Consider the following 17820-nt stretch of genomic DNA (forward strand, 5'->3'; position numbering starts at 1 on the left):
TTGAATAAAGTCACCTGAATTTTTTTCTTTAAATGAAGTGCAGCAGCACATTTTTCAATTTTTCACTGATTTGACTCAAATATCCTTCAAATGGGTTGTTAGTGGCAGTGGTTTGGTTCAGAATAGTAGCCATTTGGTTAAAATGAAAATCCTGCTGGCATTATGAAAATGGTAGCATTGTAACTTAAAGCGTTCCAAATGTCCACATCAGCAAGTACATGGTTTTACAGTACACTTGATAAGGTACGCAAAGTTTCATTCATTAATGAAAGTTTTTCAGGGAAAACTCCGATCACTTTGCATACCTGCAAGGAACCAAAATAAAAAAAGGAAAAAAAAAAGACTAATAGTTGAATTTATTAAAGATAAAAAAGGAAGATTTTTTTGCACCAAAATTCACTTACCAACCTTAAATCTGCCTCTCCAGACACTTACCACAACCCTGTAAAAATTTTGGAAAAAGCATAAGATCAAAACCCGCGCATTTTCCAGATACGCCATTTATTCCATTGACTTGAGTTCCCGATATGTTGGGACTTAAGGCGTCTTGGCTCGTATTTTTTTCAAACAGTGTCAAGATGGCTGACTACCGAGGTTTGACAAGGCATGGTAAATATGATTATTTTTTGGAATATCAAGGCCATTTATATGTCATTTTATATTTCACAAGTTGAAATTGTCCTCATAAGTTCAACAAGAAGCGATCCATGCACTTGAAAGCGTTGTAAATCCCACATTGTGTTCTAAATCTCAGCCCTAATTACCACCCGATCGTCCTCATGAAAGGAAAGTCATGAACATTAAGTCAATTCATTTGCACGTAATTACCAATTTCTTGGAATATCAAAGAGAGAGAATAAAACAACATTTCCCTTCATTAGTTTATTGTTAAAACCTGTATCAAAAATAGAATAATTTACACTTAAAGTAACACATTCACCCCAGTTAACCTTTTATACCAATGTTTCACTGTGGACAACAAAGTTGTCTTGCCAATATAATTTAAATAACAAACCCCACATCACGTAATACCATTTAAATATCAACCAACAAAATGTCAAAATTAACATCAGGGATGAGACTGCCATTTAGTTAAAAAGTATCAATTTGTCATGGGGTCCAGATCGACCTACCCCAACCCCCAATCTTCCCTTAAGTTTTTATTGCAGTTCTGCATCTATCTCAAAAATGATATTTTTTAGCTAGTACCAAAATGTTGGAAGTCTGCAAATAGTTGGAAAGATCTCATCCCTGTAATATTCGTCCACAGAATAAACTGCTTCAGACTGTAAATGCAAGGGTACTGTATTTACTGAGACATTAGATAGTGTTGTTCCTCTGCCAAGGAGAATTCGTGAAAAGTGCATAACATTTTTGTATTGACCTTTTCCTTCAGCAAAGAAGCAATAACAAGATCTTGAGAAGACCCGTAGGCAGGGGTGGTTGGGTGCTGGTTTGGAGAACCACCCCTCCATCACGGAAAAGGTCTGCTCTAAGTAAAAATGTGGTCTACATTCCATCCCACTGTGGCAAAAAATGTCCTCTTATCATGAAAAAGATCCCCCCCCAATTTTCCCCCTTTTTTAACCTGCAATAGAAGCCCCTCCTTTCCCTCCACCATAATAATCTTGGAAGCTTATTGTTCTTATTTCTCTCCATCAGTTTAAGGAGTCCATCTTAGTCACTTCCATTAACCACCTGTTCAACCACAACTGTAATCAAGGAATGCTATAACAGAAAGAAGCTGATTTGCTTTCTTCCCTCTTACAGTTAACACTGACTCCTTTTTTGGGGTATTCCTTTTTATCCTCTTTTCCTCTTTGCTTTCACTTCATGGGAGTTCATTTCTTTTTTTCCTTTTCTTCAGCCTCTTGTTTCTTTGCCTGTCTTTGTATTTGTTTTGTTTTCAGGCTGACCATTAACTGTGACACTTCCCATAGCCATAACATCTACAATGTTATTATTAATAGATATAAAACTGTTGCATTGATATAATAGATATATGGATACAAAACAATGTCAATAAATCTTTAAAAATTAAATACATAAAAAGCAGAGTTGAACAATAAAAAAGAATAACAGATTTCATTCTATTATAGACTGATCCAAATTCTGACAAAAGACAACATAGCAAACATGTTAAATAAAAACTGTAATCACTAAAAAAACTGAGAACTAAAGAAACTATTTTCACAACTGTTACAATTACTGTGAAAGATTTTATATTACCTCAAAATGTTTAAGGTTTTACCTGAACAGCAAATAAGCCTAAGATGGTTACACAGTATCATTCATTACTTTTTGTGTTTGAATTAAAAGGAACTCCAAATAGACTCAATTCAGAGAGAGAGAGAGAGAGAGAGAAAAGGAGCATACCACAATTGCCATACATCCCAGCAATAAAGGTGTAGACAACAGGAGAGATATAAACAGCCCGTTACTATCAAAATACTGCTGCTTTGAAAACAGCCTGAAATCAAGGAATTTCAATAACAGTAACAGAGTAAATAGTTTCATCCAAAATGATCCGGATTTGGAATTGCAAAATTATCTGATTCACTTTAAAAAGTCATTAAAAAAATTTTAATTTAGAAACCAATTAAAAATAAAAATATATAATGTTGCAAACATTTAACTTGGAAATTCACAATTTAATGTCAACTTAAATGTACTAGTCAAATACAAACAAAATACATTAGAATATGTATGAAAATCTTAAATATAAAAAATTATAATTATTTTTAATTATATAAATAAACATACCTCCAATGTTCAGCTGCTTTTTCATTTATATTTTCAGAAAAATATACCACCATTACTGAAATAATTCAAATAATAAGAAAAAGATTATCAACCAAGAAGGCAATTGTTTTAGTTAAGTTAAGCATATCTCCGGGAAAATTTTAAACAAAATTACATTTTAATCCTTACTCGAGCTCTTAAGTGCATGTTAAAATCTGCCAAAGGGTGCTTTCCCAGAGATTTAGAGCGATCTAAAGATTAAGATTTAGATCGACCTAACTCCCTGGGTCTTCACGCCAAATTGCAGTCAGCCGAGCAGGCACCATAGTTAATTACCCCCTTACAGCTTTTAGTAGGCGGGACAGATGCTTAAGCCGGTCAAGCTGACAGTAATCTAGTGAGACTCCCCACAGGGATAGATCGATCTAAAAATCTATGGAAATGGGGTGAAAGTTTCAAGCACCTGTCAAACACAGCATGCATACAGACATGCAATGGCAAGTTGGATTACCTTATAAACTAGTATGAGTCACAAATCTATCTCTCTTTCTCACACACATGCACGGGTGTGTACATATACACAGACATGCACATGCAAACACATATGTGTAGGAGTCCATGTTCCTCCCTACCCAGGTTCTTCTAATATTTTACTTGTCACTGATGCATGGGAGAGGGAATATAACCACAGAACTCACATATTCAGTTCCAAGTCTAAAAGTCCTTCATGAGCATAATTTTCAAAATCTGTCACAGCCCTTTCATCTACAGCATGTTTCTCCTCAAACTGTGGGTCATCATTTTCAAGTCCTTCATCAGCACTCTTCACATTATCTCTTAAAGCATTATCATCTATAGCAAGTTTCTCATCATACTTCAGTTCACCCATTTTACTCTCACTTAATCTTTTGTCATCATCATCATCAGTTTTCTTCCCTAGCTCTTGTTCATAATCTTTCTCGACAGACACTATATGTTTCTCCCCTTTTTCGAAATCGGTTCTCTGTCCAACCTCTTGATCATTTACAAAAATAATGTCCTCGCTCAGTTCATTCCCATCATATGCACATATACATACACAAAAAACAGACAAACATGTATGCGAATACTCACATCAAGATGTATACACATGCACATGTATACAAACACATACATGTACATATACACACATGCACACACACACAAATATGCACATGTAAACATAACTTACACATGAAGACAAAGAGAACAGCTTGTGCAGCACCTGTCCTGCTAGTTATATAGATCAGGGTATAGCAAAGCAGGTGGAAGCCTAGTAAGCAAAGAATCCACGTCTCTGTCCAATCAATCTGTAAATAAAAGAGAAAAATAATTTTCACAAACAGGAAGATACATTCACATTATACTTCTAAGACCAAACTAAGGGACAATTTCCAATGAAACTATTGTTCTACATTGATCAATCCAACTCTGCAGGGACTCCTGCTGAATGCAATCAAATTAAGAAGCTGGGAGGTGATTAACTTTTTTGCGCATTCGGTTACACTGAAAATGAAGAGCAAATGAATGTTAATCCCCCCTAGCTGTTCAAGGCCTATCACTCAGTTGATCTGATTGCATTTAGCAAGAGCCCCCACCGAGTTGGAGTGATCTACGTGAAACAATAGCTTCATAGAGAATGAGCCCTAACTTAGTGTCTGTGTTCTTGTTGCTGTTTTGTAAACTTGGTAAATTACAGTACAGGTACATGAATTTTGTCAGTGTACGAGAGTCCCCTGGGATTCAGGATCCAGGATACAGGTAAGCCTCGTTCTATAATTTGATCCATTTGCGTCACGCTAATCCTAACCTGTATGAATCTAATGGAGGGAAGACCCTCTTGTGTCAAATGCACACTGTCACTAGACTCAGTTTTTAATACCTTCATCCTTAACTAGTAATTGGTATTAATTTATGATGTGTGGTGCCGACAGAATCAAATACGGGGTCAAATTAAGTTAATAAAAGTTGCCAATGCACTGTCATTGTACTCACAGTCAACAAATAACTCCATATACCGGTAATTTCATCTACTGCTACTGGCCTCATTATTTACAAGATTTAAAACACTAATAAGTCTCACTCATTTACGTTTTCAATTTTAGCAATAAGGGCACTGCCAAGATGAGACACAACCAAAGATATCTGCTTATTACCTTTCTCCAACATATATTTATGGCATAAGCACATTTTATATTCTTAAGTATAACGTATAATGAAAATACCCAAAACTCCTTTTTTCTATCAATAAAAGATATTTTCTCTTTGCTTTTCTTGGTGACAGATGGCGCAGTAATCAACACGCTTGCGCACATAACTTTTCTCTTCGATTCGCCATATTGAAAGGTATGTCAGGCACCACACGTGGCTCCTAATTTTGATCTCATTTTGACATCTTTTGCTCCCATGAACTAAGCCCACAGTCCATAGTTTGTTTTTACGAACTTCTCAGCTAAAAGTTTCTCAAATTTTACACGAATGAAGGCTTTTTTTATGAAGTAAATCTGATAGATAGACAGCAAGACTTGAAGTTGAACAAGTAACGTGGGCAGAACTCCCGGAAGCTTTCTCACTGTCCAACTGAATAACCTACAACTCTTAAAAAGACCTCGTTTCCTTGAAAAATGAAATATACCTTACATCTTCTTGTTCATTTAGTTATAAATGTGACACTATTATCTGTTGCCCTTACTTGTAAAGTTAAAACTGGCCGAGCATTTAGGAGTAATATTTCAAATGTAAAAATTTATTGTTCCTTCTTTCAAGTTTCAGACTTGTCTTTAAACGGCTCTAAGCTATCCCTAACTCACACAAGATGGTTAAGGAAGATAAGTCCACCTGGAAGTCCAACTACTTCCTGAAGTTGATTCAGCTCCTGGACGAGTACCCCAAGTGTTTCCTTGTGGGTGCTGACAATGTCGGCTCCAAACAGATGCAGCAGATCAGAAGGTCCATGCGTGGAAAAGCTGGTAAGTAGAACTACTTATACTTATCACTTACAGTAACTACTTCATCCTGTCACCCATGGATAGGAAATTTATAACGAAAATGGATTACATGTGCTTTTAGTTATATTAACTTAAGTCTTGTTTCATCACTAATATGGACCCCACCTTCAATAATTGCCAACCTCGCTTAAGTATCCATCTCAGTATTTTAACAATTTATTGTGTCGTTCGGTTGTCAAGGTGTTACTGCTTGAGCAACACAGGGTGACTCCTGCTCTCGCCACCAATGCCAACCAATTATTGAACCGAGCAAATGATTTCTTTCCTCTCATATAGCAACTATAAATGTGGATGTTTCTCTCCTTTCCAGTTGTATTGATGGGAAAGAACACCATGATGCGTAAGGCCATCACTGGTCACATGTCGAACAATCCATCTCTGGAGAGGTGAGGTCAAGGTCATAGTGTAATGCACAATCTCTATAAATGTATAGTTAATTTACGTACAATCAATTTTTTTTTTTTTTTCGAATCCAATTCAAGTAATAAATTGGATTTTTTCTTGTCAGTTTTCTGCCTCCATTTATAAGGTCACTGAGCTGTTTCTTCCTACTTTTTTCTTACAACTCGAAATCATGCTTGCAATTAAAGAAAGATAGTATATAATTTACTATGAAGGATTTTGGTTTTTATGAATCTAATTTAAAAAAAAACATCCATCAAAAATAACAATTTTCCATCTAGAACAGTCAGCTAGCCTTCTTACATAATAGCCAGGCTATTTCTGTAATACAGAATGCATCACTCAAGTAAACCATTCAGTGTGAAAAGGGTTCCAAGTATTGGTAGAATGCATTGACCAAGATTTGCTCAAGAGTTTTATTCTGAATGTGTTTCTTACAGGCTGCTCCCTCACATTAGAGGCAATGTAGGCTTTGTGTTCACCAAGGAGGATCTCAACGAAACCAGAGATTTGATCCTGTCAAACAAGGTAAAAAAAAAGAAAAGAAAACAGGTTCCTTTACTGCTGAGGATATTTTCTTTCTTTTAATATATTTTCATTGATATGTCATCATTTTCATTATTGATTTTATCGATTTATTAATTTATGCATTATTTTGATTTTTAAATAATTTTAAATGGATCATTTTACTTGGCATTACTCCCTCACTCAATGTGTGTAGGCTCAATCTGGTTGTTCTGCTGTCTTCCAACTGTCATCTTTTCCTTTGTATTGATCTGTGTAAAGAGTTGAGAATATCAACAAACTTGTACTTTACAAAGTCTCAAAAGTATATTGAGCAAATTTGTATACTTGACTTTAAAAATATTATTATTATTATTTCTATTTTTTATTGTTATGATAATTATTATTATATCAATATTATTATTATTATCTCTAGGTCCCTGCTGCAGCCAAGGCAGGTGCTCTGGCCCCAGTGGACGTGAGGATTCCAGCTCAGAACACTGGCCTGGGACCAGAGAAGACCTCCTTCTTCCAGGCTCTGTCCATCCCAACCAAGATTTCCAAGGGAACCATTGAAATCTTGGTAAGTGATCTGCTATGTGGCTGGTGTTTTATTTGGAAAACTTTTTAAAGCCCAACCTTAGATGTGCCACACACTGCTGGTGGTACATGCTCAGGAGGTGGTTACACCTTTCAGGTTATTTCTATAGAACTTGGAAAACCTTTAAAAGCTCACTTTGATGTGGTCAAGCCTCTCTGATCCTATAGTTTGCCTTGTTTTTCTGTTCAATTTGCTTTCATTATACTGTAATACTTTTGCCACACTCAGGTGGTGGTGCACACTCAGAAGTCCGTGAAGCCTCTCTGATGTGCTAGATGGACTTGTTTTCTGAACAATTTACTTTCATATCCTGGTTTTCCATTTCAGAATGAAGTCCATTTGATCAAGGTTGGGGACAGAGTAGGAGCTTCTGAGGCCACCCTGCTTCAGATGTTGAAGATCTTCCCTTTTACCTATGGGTTGATCATTGAACAAGGTAAAACACAACAGGAAAAAGAAGGAAGAAAGAAAAGGAGATGTTAATATTTTGCTTTTTTGTGCCATTGGTACCAGATTAGTGTTGAATCATTCATTAAGATGGGTTGTTCATTGCTCATGGTACTACAGTAAAAGAAGTTGATGCTTGTATTAAAGCATGTTTTATTTTAAGCTTATTCATTTCAAATCAAAATCTATATAAAAAAAATCTGGCCCAGAAAGTAAATTTTTGTTTTTCTTAGTTGATCAAGCAGTCTTTGTTTCAGAATCTTTTGTCGTCAGCTCACGAGATTGTGCTTTTATTTCAGTCTACGACTCCGGTACAGTCTTCTCGCCTGAAATCTTGGACATTAAGCCAGAGGACATCCGTAAAACCTTCATGGAGGTGAGAAGATAAAAGACACTCTCATGATCTTTAAACCAGTCATTTTTTTCTTCAATTGATAGTTGGTATTAAAATCGATGATTATCTCCAATATTGCATTGTAGATCTAGAGCATCTGTATTAAGGTCCGAGTCTCGCTTATCTTTATAGAATTAGATCAGTGAATAAAAAAGTACATTGTTGAATGAGATATAGGAAAAAATTAGAGAGTTTAAGCTATTGATAAAATGTCAAAGAAATCGAGCGCTACCTAAAGCAGATGAAACTCTTAATTGGAACGTTTCATATCTTTTTGTAGGGAGTGAGGAACATTGCCGCCATTTCTCTGGAAATCGGCTACCCTACCGCAGCCTCTGCTCCACACAGCATCATCAACGGCTTCAAGAACTTGCTGGCCATTGCCGTGGAAACAGACTACAGTTTCCCTGCAGCTGAAACTGTGAGTGACTCGTGCTAAACCTATTTTGTATATAAAGAGTAGGACAGAAAATTGTGTATATTATTATTGGAATTTACAGGAATTTTCTTGTAGAGAAAAGCGAATTATTGATGATTGAGAAAAAGAACAAATACTATTAACATATTCTTTGTTGATGTGAAACATGCAATTTACTACACCAAGCTGGGGTAGCGCTAACACTCGCCAATTTAGCCAAATGCTAAAACTGACTAAACTGGCTAAAGAAAAGGTTAGCTCAGCATTTCTTTGAAGTTCAAAAAATTCATTGAAGAATTTGGTAATTTACCAGACAACTTTTTTGGCCTATCATTCCAGGTTAAGGAGTACCTCGCTGACCCATCCAAGTTTGCCGCTGCAGTCTCCGCCGCTGCTCCAGCTGCTGCTGAAGAGAAGAAGGAAGAGGCTCCGGCAGCCAAGGAAGAGTCCGAGGAGTCCGACGACGACATGGGCTTCGGTCTCTTTGATTAGAGTTCCTTAGTACAGCGACATGCTGCATTTCTGTTCTTTTGACTGTATCTTTCACTTGGGAATAAGAACTGCTCTAGAAAAAGGACGTATGTTTTAATATTGATGTCATCTCGGTGAATTTGCAAATTTTATGGCCATGAAGTGCCCGGCTAGATGCACATGGCACGGATAGCCAACAAGCGTACCTGTGATGTACAGAAAAAGACAGAAATAAAGAAAGAAAAAAATGAAGTAATTATCTCTCCTGATTTGTTGTTTTTTCATTTTTTCATTTCGTCATGCTTACCTTTTCCTATTTGTACTTTTTCCATGCAAGGGCTCGGGGTTAATTCTTCACACATAAGACAGTGATTTTTGTGAATGATATTGATAACCATTTTATTGATTTTGCTGAAACATTTGACATTCGAAAGTGGACATGATTAATGATAATGAATTTTGGTAAACACGGTTAAAATCTGTAAAAGCCATGAAAAAGTAAAAACATTTCGATAAAGAACGTATGGAAATGGTTAAAGAGAATTTTACACTGCATGGGAAAAACCTCAACTCAGCAAAAGTGCTTTTGTGTATTTTTGAGCTAAAAAATATCGAAAGCCTCGTTTAACTGACGAAAGCTTTCAAAAATGAATATCTTTACAGCAAATTGGTTACACATCAAAACAACCAAACGTGTAACAACAGATTTTTAAATGTTTCTGATTACTTTGAAAATAGATTGGCAATATTGAATAAAAGCAGTAAAACTTGCGTCAACATTTGCTGTTCTGTAGCAAATAGTGTTAAAACGAAGAGAAAGAGTATTTTAGATTGACAATATTGAAAGCAATAAAACTTGCGTCAAAGTTTGCTGTTCTGTGGCAAATGGTGTTAAAACGAGGAGAAAGAGTATTTTATTCGAAATTGCACATTTGTTTCACGTGGGGGCTGCCATTAGCTTCCTGGATGTTGCATTGTGGGAGGAAGTGTCCAACTTCCAGTAATACGCATGCGTCTTGTGATGGGAAGATTTTTCTGTGAGAGTCGAATTTGTAATTAGTGTTGTGCATTCATAGTCATATCTTTTTTAATTTAAACTAATTAATGGCCAGGAATAAATAGGACAACGAGCACCATTCTTCGTATCTCAGGGAATGTAAGTCATTTTTTCCAAGGAGCGGAATTCGATTTTAACAAGACCTCTGTCAAACCAAAACACCGACCGCCAAATGAAATAACTGGAGAAAATAGATGCCCAGGTTGTCGGACCAACATTCAGTGAAAATAAGAAGATGATATCATATAATTACTGAAAAGACAGCATGGATAACCGAACTTCACGGAATATACCGACAGATGTCTATGAGTTGATCCCTATGGAGAGTTATGTCTCTCTAAGGGTGAGTTGACCATATTATTTATTATTGAAACCCAGCCCAAGTATTTGAGGTTGGCAGGTAAAAAATCAGGATCTACTTGAGTCATATGAGAGCTGCGTAATATTATCAAGGTGTATGAGGTTAACATACAAAGAGCAGGGTTTGTTTGTGTGTGTGTGGTTCATAATGATATTGGATTTTTTCTTTGCTTGTTTTCTATTTTTTTAATTTTTTTACATTCTGATTCACTTCTGACTTGCAACACAATGGCAGTGAGAAGTACCTCCATTCCCCATACCTTCCCAGGTTATTTACTGTAGTAGTCATTTTCTATTTGAGGATACAGTTATGAATCTTAACTGAAAAAGCAAATGCATTTGCAAGTTGACAGGTGTAATTAGCCCCCCCCCCCCCCCCCCCCCCAAGAAAAGTTGTTTGGAAGGTTGGTTTCATTTGTTTGTATAATTATCTTCAATGTTTTTGCTATTCAATATATCTGATGATTAATTTGAAAGTGAGATACAAAGTTTACCTGGTATTTCACATTCGCACTGATAACTAGTGCGTTTTGAGTCATTAGCAAATGTTCACTCTGCCACCCAACACTTGGTTATCAGGGATATCACAGCACAAAGCTACAAATAGAACTTACCTTGGATAACAAGCTAGGTAAGCTGTCAAATATATATGTTACTAAGCAGGGATTTCCCCAGGATTTGGGGTACAGGGAGTCCAAAATATACTGGCTTGACAGCTCTAGGGGGGAAGCCTTGTTTCTAAGGAATATAAATACAGTAAGTCATGTATGTTATATTATAATATTACATTGTATTGTATTCAGTATTTGTATTGGGTTGTCTTCAATTAAACTTATGATAACGATCAGAATTTTTTGATATTTCACAGAGTTCATGGACTAAGGATACAACACAGTTAAAGGTATTTAATATGTGATAAATATCCATTAGATTTGGCGCGAAAATCTCATACAACATACCTTGAAGGTTGTTACTGGCAAGTAGGTCAAGAGTCATCCCAATTAAGTATACACAGATAGAGGAACAATAACAGTACTTTCATTGTCCTTTGCTAGGTCATCACCTGACATTCTTAAAGTCAATAACTGGGGGCTTAGAAATATACAAAAACAGTCTTTTTTTTCTCTTGATGAACAACTGTGAAGGATTCAAACTTGTCCTAATTTTATATACTAGTAGTTAATTGTCCTATATTGTCAGTAAAGTTTCTAGGAGCAATTCCTCAAGTATTGTTCAATTAATTACCAGTTTAATTTACTTAATAGCTAACCAGTATATATTAAAGATCTCCTTGCCAGCTTACCTGAGAGATATCTTATAAATAAAGATTTAGTCATAGTGCTGTGGTCTATACAAAACCTGCTGAATGTTTCACCTGATGTTTATACTGAGAGATAAATAAAGATTATGATCCCCACCTTTTATGGTTAATAAAAAATGACGCCACATTACACAATAGGAAGCAAGTATTTTTACTTATTTGGTTTAAAAAATATAAAGGAGTTATTCATCTCTGGTAAAGATTTGGAATAAGAACAATGGGTTAACACCCATTGTATTAACACAGAATAGGAAGTGACTCCAAAGTCCCAAAAGTTAAAAATAACCATAAAACAGAGCAAAAAATCCTCGCCTTTTCTTTATTTTCCTCAAAAATCCGTAGCTGTTATAAATAAAGATTTAATCATAGTGCCGTGGTCTGTTCAAAAACCTGCTGAATGTTTCACTTGATAAATGTTTATGCTCTTACTTTTTTTCTTCTTATTATTTTAACCAGTTCTCTTGCTGGGTAGGGCCCCTTACTTTGTGCGAATTACTCATTGCTCTTTCGTTTCATAAATGTTTAGAAGTTAGGTAGGTTTTGAAGTATTTTTTCACAAGTAGGACCATTTAATTTGTTAGTGTTACCTATTGCTGCTTCAGCTTATAAAAGTTTTTTACTGTAGGTCTCTGCAATTCTTTTTGGATTATTTATTCTTTACATAAGTTGATATACTCATCAATTAAGACTTAGTTTACCAAGGCTTACTGGGTTAAACAGTTAAAGTCCACACCACTGTGGAGAAGGTCATCTCACCAATTTCCTGCCACTTGCTGCTGCACCTCATACAGCGGATTAAGTTTTCAGAGAGCATGCATTTTCTTCAGTTTCTCATGGGATCTTTATCTTCATACAAATCGCTCACGACGTCGATATTTTGAGCAGAGATCTACCTGGATTGTGTTGCGTGTTAGGAATTTTGTTTTCACTGGAGTTATGTTCATCAGTATTTTGCTATTTTTCTGTACATAGAAGAAAATTTTCATCTTCATAATACTTTGTAGATATTATTTGTCCTGTTAGATCATAGCCTTGGGGGGGAAAAAGCTTGAACCACAATTATTCAAAATAAAAGATACTGTTGATTTGTGCATTTGCACAGCTCTTTGAAAATTATAGGCCAAAAATATATTATAAAAGTTACCTAATAAAAAAGCAAAGGTGATGAGGTAGAAGTTAGAGATGTATTTTAGCTATGTTTAAAACTTTTTTCATTTCATGAATTATATCTTAGCAATACCAACTGTACTAGTACAGTTTGAGAGGTCCCAACTTGGACTAGTAGATACACTAAAGGGGGTTTGCTCCTTTACACAAGTTTCCCACAAGTTTTTTTCTTGCTGCTCAGTTGTCAGTCTCTCAAAGTGTACCGTGGCACAGAAGTTATTGCTGCAGTATACTGCTCAATGTGAAAGGAACCCAAGCACAGTAGAATGCACAGACTGTGCACAAGTGCAGACAATAATATAGCAGACATGTTTTACCAGTGGAAGGTATTGATTTGGACAACACATAGTATTTGTAGTCAAGCAGTGGCCTATGTTTTACTGTTATAAGTGGAGTCAATTTCTATAATTAGCATAATTTATGGGAATTGTCAGTCTGGTCCATATCGCTAACCCCTCCCCCCCCCCTCCCCTTTAGATAAATTTATATTTTTAGCAGACTAAAGATCATTTCTGTCTTTATTTTCTAGTTAATTCCTAAATGAGGATTCAGTCTTTATAATAAGTATACATGTATATTGCATACTTGGGATCAATTACTTGGTAATTAGATTAGTATAGTACTGTATATATGCAGATTTTGATAGCTTCAGTCACATTATCATTGGAATCTAAATTACTGTTCACTATGGGTCTAACACATGTGCCTTACAGCTTGTGTTAATTGATTTCAAAGTGGATTCATTTGGTTTAAAAAATCATGATAATGTATGTAGCAGGTGGCCTGGGGTGAATAAATCATTTAAATGCAGGTGTCAATTTTTTTAATATGAAAAATTTTATTGTAAAATTATAAGACTAGTATCCTTCTTTGTCTGTCTTGCCTCAGTTATAACTAAGGTTGTTTACTTTTATCCCAGTTATGTGTTGAGATATAGTTAATGATGGTTCTTTCCTGAAGTAATTAACTTGAATAAAGCAAAACTTGGAGTTTCAGGCATGGTTTTGTAATACTATAGGGAGTCCAAATGTGTTTTCTGCCTCAGACAGGTTTTATCTGGGCCCCATATACTAAATCCCCCTTTACACTGGGTGGCATCTTTTCTGTGTCCTGTAGTATGGTCCTGTTTGAGAGTAAAACAAAAATAATAATACTTTACCTGCCAACAACTGGCTGATCATTTTAAGCATTCATTCTGCAACCAGAGCAATACTAGTGCCTCCTTTCTATGACCACAGCGATGCCAGTTTCATGGACGCAGAAAGGACACCATCCACAGTGTAAAGGGGGTTCAATTAGCCTTCATATTAAAAATCTTATTTAAGAAAATGGCTTCTTATTTTTAAAGAAAATGGCTAAAAAATTAACAAAAGGAAAACCAAAAGACAGGTTGCTTGTCTAAATGGCCTGCTTAGTGCAAGTTTGATTTCACAATTTAAATTCATTCCCAAGCAACATTGTTATTGCACTGTCAGAGCAGATAGGTTCTACTTTCCCAGCCAGGCATTAAATATCTGAATTAAATGCACATAATGGCAGTTTTATATGCTGTGTGTATTGAGGACAGACAAACACTTGTCTGTGTACCTCTCTGTGTTTAGATCTCTTTGGATAAAAAAACAGGTATCACCTACTAGCTTTAGGAGTAATCAGAAGATCGCACCCCATCTTTCTTGCTGAAAGTTAACATTTCATTTTGTTTTTAAAAAAATGACCTGACCTTGTAAAGTGAAGCAGATTCTTAAGACATTAGAGTAATTTCTAATTAGATTTATTAGATTCTATGAAAGCAAGTACATATAGTATTTCCTGTACATATAGTATATGCTTTCCCAAAATTCACAGTAATTCCAAAAATAAATGAGTCAATATCAATCAAAAAATGTTACTTTTTAAGAGAAATCAAAATGGTGAACTCAAAATGATGAAATGTTTGGAAAAGTGATATCTGAAGATTATGGACATTCTAATGTGGACAAATATATATATATCATTTTCTATATGTGGACAAAATACCATTTAAGAGAGAAACTGAAATGAATTGAAAAAATCTTTTGGATATGCGATGTTTGAGAATTACCATATTGTATGACCTATCTGATGTGCAGATAGAGTTGAGATGGATTTGGATGCTATCGGTATAATCGTCTCTCCCCTCAAAGAGCAAAGCCTCTATGAAAAGGAAATCCTCGTGTTTAACATTGCGTAAAGTAATAAGAATGCGACGTATCCTTGTAATCGCATTGTCAATATTATCTGAACCATCTAGACTATTCTGACTGGGGCTCACTCTGCCATAGTGCAAATGTTAGATGTAATCTTTTTTATTGGGTTGAAGAAACTGGAGAATTTGTCATCATTTTAAAATATTTATTTATTTATTTATTTATTTGCAAAAATTACATCGATTTAGTTTAAAAACAAAGTTTTTCTTAGGAGCTGAAGAACCAGTGTGAGTGAAAGAAGCACTTGTCATCCATCAAAGTCCCACCACCAAAATTATTTGCTAGTACCAACCTGAATATGGTGGTAAGAAAAAAAATCATACACATTTTAGTAAGAATCAATAAGCCCAGATTTAATTTAATTGCTCCTGGCTTAAGTAAGTCTTCATGTGAACACGACTTAAATCCTTTTTTAATACGGACCACCTGTCTAATAGAAAAGGTCCACAGAGCATAGGGTAAGGAAGAGAATAGATGAAAGCTTTGTAATCTTCTTGTATCTTTTATCTGATGGAGAGCAATGACTGTGATATATAGATTTGTAAAGGAAATCACCAGGTGTGTTTGTGTGTGTTTGAGATACAGCATTAATTGAAGTACATTAATCTCCCCTCTCCCCCCCCCAAAAAAAAAGAAAAAGGGGGGGGGGGGGAGGGTTAGTGTACTCTCTTGAGAGCATTTTTGGTTATCCAGACAGCGAAAACATGCATTTAAAAGAGTTGTCTTCCTCGACCAAAATTATACATTATAAAAGCAAAAGTTTAAAGTTAAAGACCCTTCCCCCCCCAAAAAAAAAAAAAAAATTTAATAAATAAATAAATAAATAAATAAATAAATAAATAAGGTAAAAGGGAGGGGGGTAACTTAAAGGTTTATCTTTTAGTGTAATAAAGTCCATTTTCAGCCAGAGCCTGTTTTAGTGTGGTAGGCAGGCATGAATACAAGCTCTATATCTTTGTCAGCATGATCTTATATATATATAATCTCAGGAAACATATCTGCACTTGTACATTGCTACTTAACTTAATCCCCTGATGGTTTTATTATGGCCCACCTAGGAGTAATAGTAGCTTGAAAATGATCTAAAGGTATTCAGCCACTGGCCTTTATACACTGATCTCTCAGATAGTATCTAGAATACAAATTTTGTCCTCGCACTAACTTAATGTTATTTTAATTTTTAAATTTTGTTTTTTTTTTTCATGTTTACAGGGATGAGCTCTTTCAGTCTATCTGCAGATTTCAGACTTTTTAAGAGCCAAAAAAAAAAAAAAAAAAAAAATCATTGGCCTAGGCAGCCCCCTGAACCCCAGGCCGTTTTTTTTTTTTTTTTTTTTTTTCTTTTTCTCAACTAGATCACTAAATGGCAGTCTCATCCCTGTGTTTGCAAATTTATTTATTTACTAGTAAACAGATGCTTAACACATAATTTAGTGCAAATAACTGTAAATTTAGCAGTTGATTAGAAAAAACATTATATGGTATATTAAAATGTAAATTATGATTGATTAAGTTGTGATGTTCAAAAGGCAAAAATATTATATCTCATACTGGCAGTGTCACCTATAGTGGCAGTTCCCTGAAGATGTTCTTGTGATAAAGGACAAAACATTTAGAGACGCTGCGTAACATCTTGCAGATCTACGTGAGTGTCCAGTATAAGCTTTAATATTTTGCCTTTTCAGTATGTGTTCCTGCTCGAGCAACATAGAGTGACTCCCGCTCTCACCACCAACACCAACCTATTATTGAAGCGAGCAAATAATTTCTTCCTCTCCTCTCATGTAGCAACTATAAATAGTATAGTAACTAAGGTTCATAATTGTCATTCTCTACACAGCTTAAGGTTGGGAGGGGACCCACAAAAAACTTGGCAGTGATGGATAATCCTCTCGCCCCGTAGCAATCTGACCTCTTACCTTTGATCCTGCAAATTTTTTTTCGTACTAGTACCCTCTGCGTTAGGGGAGCCAAGCAGTAGATGGAGTGTAATCAAGAATGATGGGAATAAGAGAATAAATTTAATGGTGATTATGACGAATGACAAAAGAAAAGTTGATTTTATATATCATGCAGAGACCCCAGTTGATTTTAACGCGGTCACATAATTCACCAACTTGGTACATTACTCTTATTACTCTCAATCTATATATATTTATTTAAAATGTATATAAATATATGTAAATAAAAACATTTGAATGCATATAAAGTGTATATAGAATGTGTAATCTATATAAATGATTACTTGTATACAGTGTTATGTTAAATTTTACCTACATTTGCTCTGAAAAAGTTTTTTTAAGCCACATAATTGGTGTATTAATTCCCTGTCACTAACAACCATGAAAAACCAGTTTGTCTAGTGTGACTGCTATCTTTATGGAGTGGCATGCCAAGTACTAGTATGTGAAATGCTTGTCATTCTTCTGATGTCTTTAGTGCCTTGATGATATTGGGACTATTTTAGTTGCATGTTTGTGTATATAAGTGTGTCATTGCGTTAGTTTGCAGCTTACCTGAGAAAGATAAAAGAACATTAGAATGAGTATTACCTTCTCATTGACATCATTTTCCCCCTAATTAAAATTCGCCACTTTGGTCTTCTGTACATTCCTGTTGATTTAGGAGAGATGATCAAAGTTATCAGTAATTACTTTTACTTATTTATTTATTTATTTATTTATT

General features: G+C 35.2%; 3 protein-coding genes across 7 annotated transcripts in view; 2 read left to right on the forward strand and 1 right to left on the reverse strand.

Annotated features, from left to right (window-relative positions):
- Positions 1–867: 867 nt before the first annotated feature.
- Positions 868–4907, reverse strand: LOC106163677 (transmembrane protein 18). Its single transcript, XM_013541343.2, has 5 exons — positions 4756–4907; positions 3953–4070; positions 2764–2818; positions 2377–2470; positions 868–1949 (listed from the first exon to the last, which is right to left on the reverse strand). The coding sequence occupies exons 1-5, from the start codon at positions 4807–4809 to the stop codon at positions 1842–1844; spliced, it is 429 nt and encodes a 142-aa protein (XP_013396797.2). The 5' UTR covers positions 4810–4907; the 3' UTR covers positions 868–1841.
- Positions 4908–5038: 131 nt separating this feature from the next.
- Positions 5039–9782, forward strand: LOC106163821 (large ribosomal subunit protein uL10-like). Its single transcript, XM_013541512.2, has 9 exons — positions 5039–5106; positions 5527–5729; positions 6079–6154; positions 6611–6698; positions 7111–7257; positions 7603–7711; positions 8022–8098; positions 8397–8537; positions 8874–9782. The coding sequence occupies exons 2-9, from the start codon at positions 5576–5578 to the stop codon at positions 9024–9026; spliced, it is 945 nt and encodes a 314-aa protein (XP_013396966.1). The 5' UTR covers positions 5039–5106; positions 5527–5575; the 3' UTR covers positions 9027–9782.
- A 210-nt stretch (positions 9783–9992) lies between these two features.
- Positions 9993–17820, forward strand: part of LOC106157523 (uncharacterized) — a 28200-nt gene continuing 20372 nt past the window's right edge. For 4 of the 5 annotated variants that reach the window (XR_015330854.1, XM_086994348.1, XM_086994350.1 and 1 more), the window contains exon 1: positions 9994–10405. Coding sequence is in view for 4 of the 5 variants with exons in the window: in XM_086994348.1 (XP_086850474.1) it covers positions 10328–10405 (78 nt within the window). In the remaining variant the exon portion in view is untranslated. Of the gene's footprint in view, positions 10406–17820 lie in introns of all 5 variants that reach the window. The other variant, XM_086994351.1, reaches the window with a different exon arrangement.

The sequence above is a fragment of the Lingula anatina genome, chromosome 8 (genome assembly GCF_051362555.1).
Source record: "Lingula anatina isolate TDL-2025a chromosome 8, LinAna3.0, whole genome shotgun sequence".
NCBI lineage: Eukaryota > Metazoa > Brachiopoda > Lingulata > Lingulida > Lingulidae > Lingula > Lingula anatina.

What these genes read in the sequence shown, in the direction of transcription:
- LOC106163677 (XM_013541343.2), bottom strand. Translation starts at nt 4,809, where the DNA reads ATGAGGCCAGTAGCAGTAGATGAAATTACCGGTATATGGAGTTATTTG. An exon ending in TATGGAGTTATTTGTTGACT is followed by an intron (nt 4,071 to 4,755) that starts GTGAGTACAATG and finishes TTTTATTTACAG; the next exon opens with ATTGATTGGACAGAGACGTG. An exon ending in TGGGATGTATGGCAATTGTG is followed by an intron (nt 1,950 to 2,376) that starts GTATGCTCCTTT and finishes ATAACATTGTAG; the next exon opens with ATGTTATGGCTATGGGAAGT.
- LOC106163821 (XM_013541512.2), top strand. Translation starts at nt 5,576, where the DNA reads ATGGTTAAGGAAGATAAGTCCACCTGGAAGTCCAACTACTTCCTGAAG. An exon ending in AGGGAACCATTGAAATCTTG is followed by an intron (nt 7,258 to 7,602) that starts GTAAGTGATCTG and finishes TTTCCATTTCAG; the next exon opens with AATGAAGTCCATTTGATCAA. An exon ending in TGGGTTGATCATTGAACAAG is followed by an intron (nt 7,712 to 8,021) that starts GTAAAACACAAC and finishes CTTTTATTTCAG; the next exon opens with TCTACGACTCCGGTACAGTC.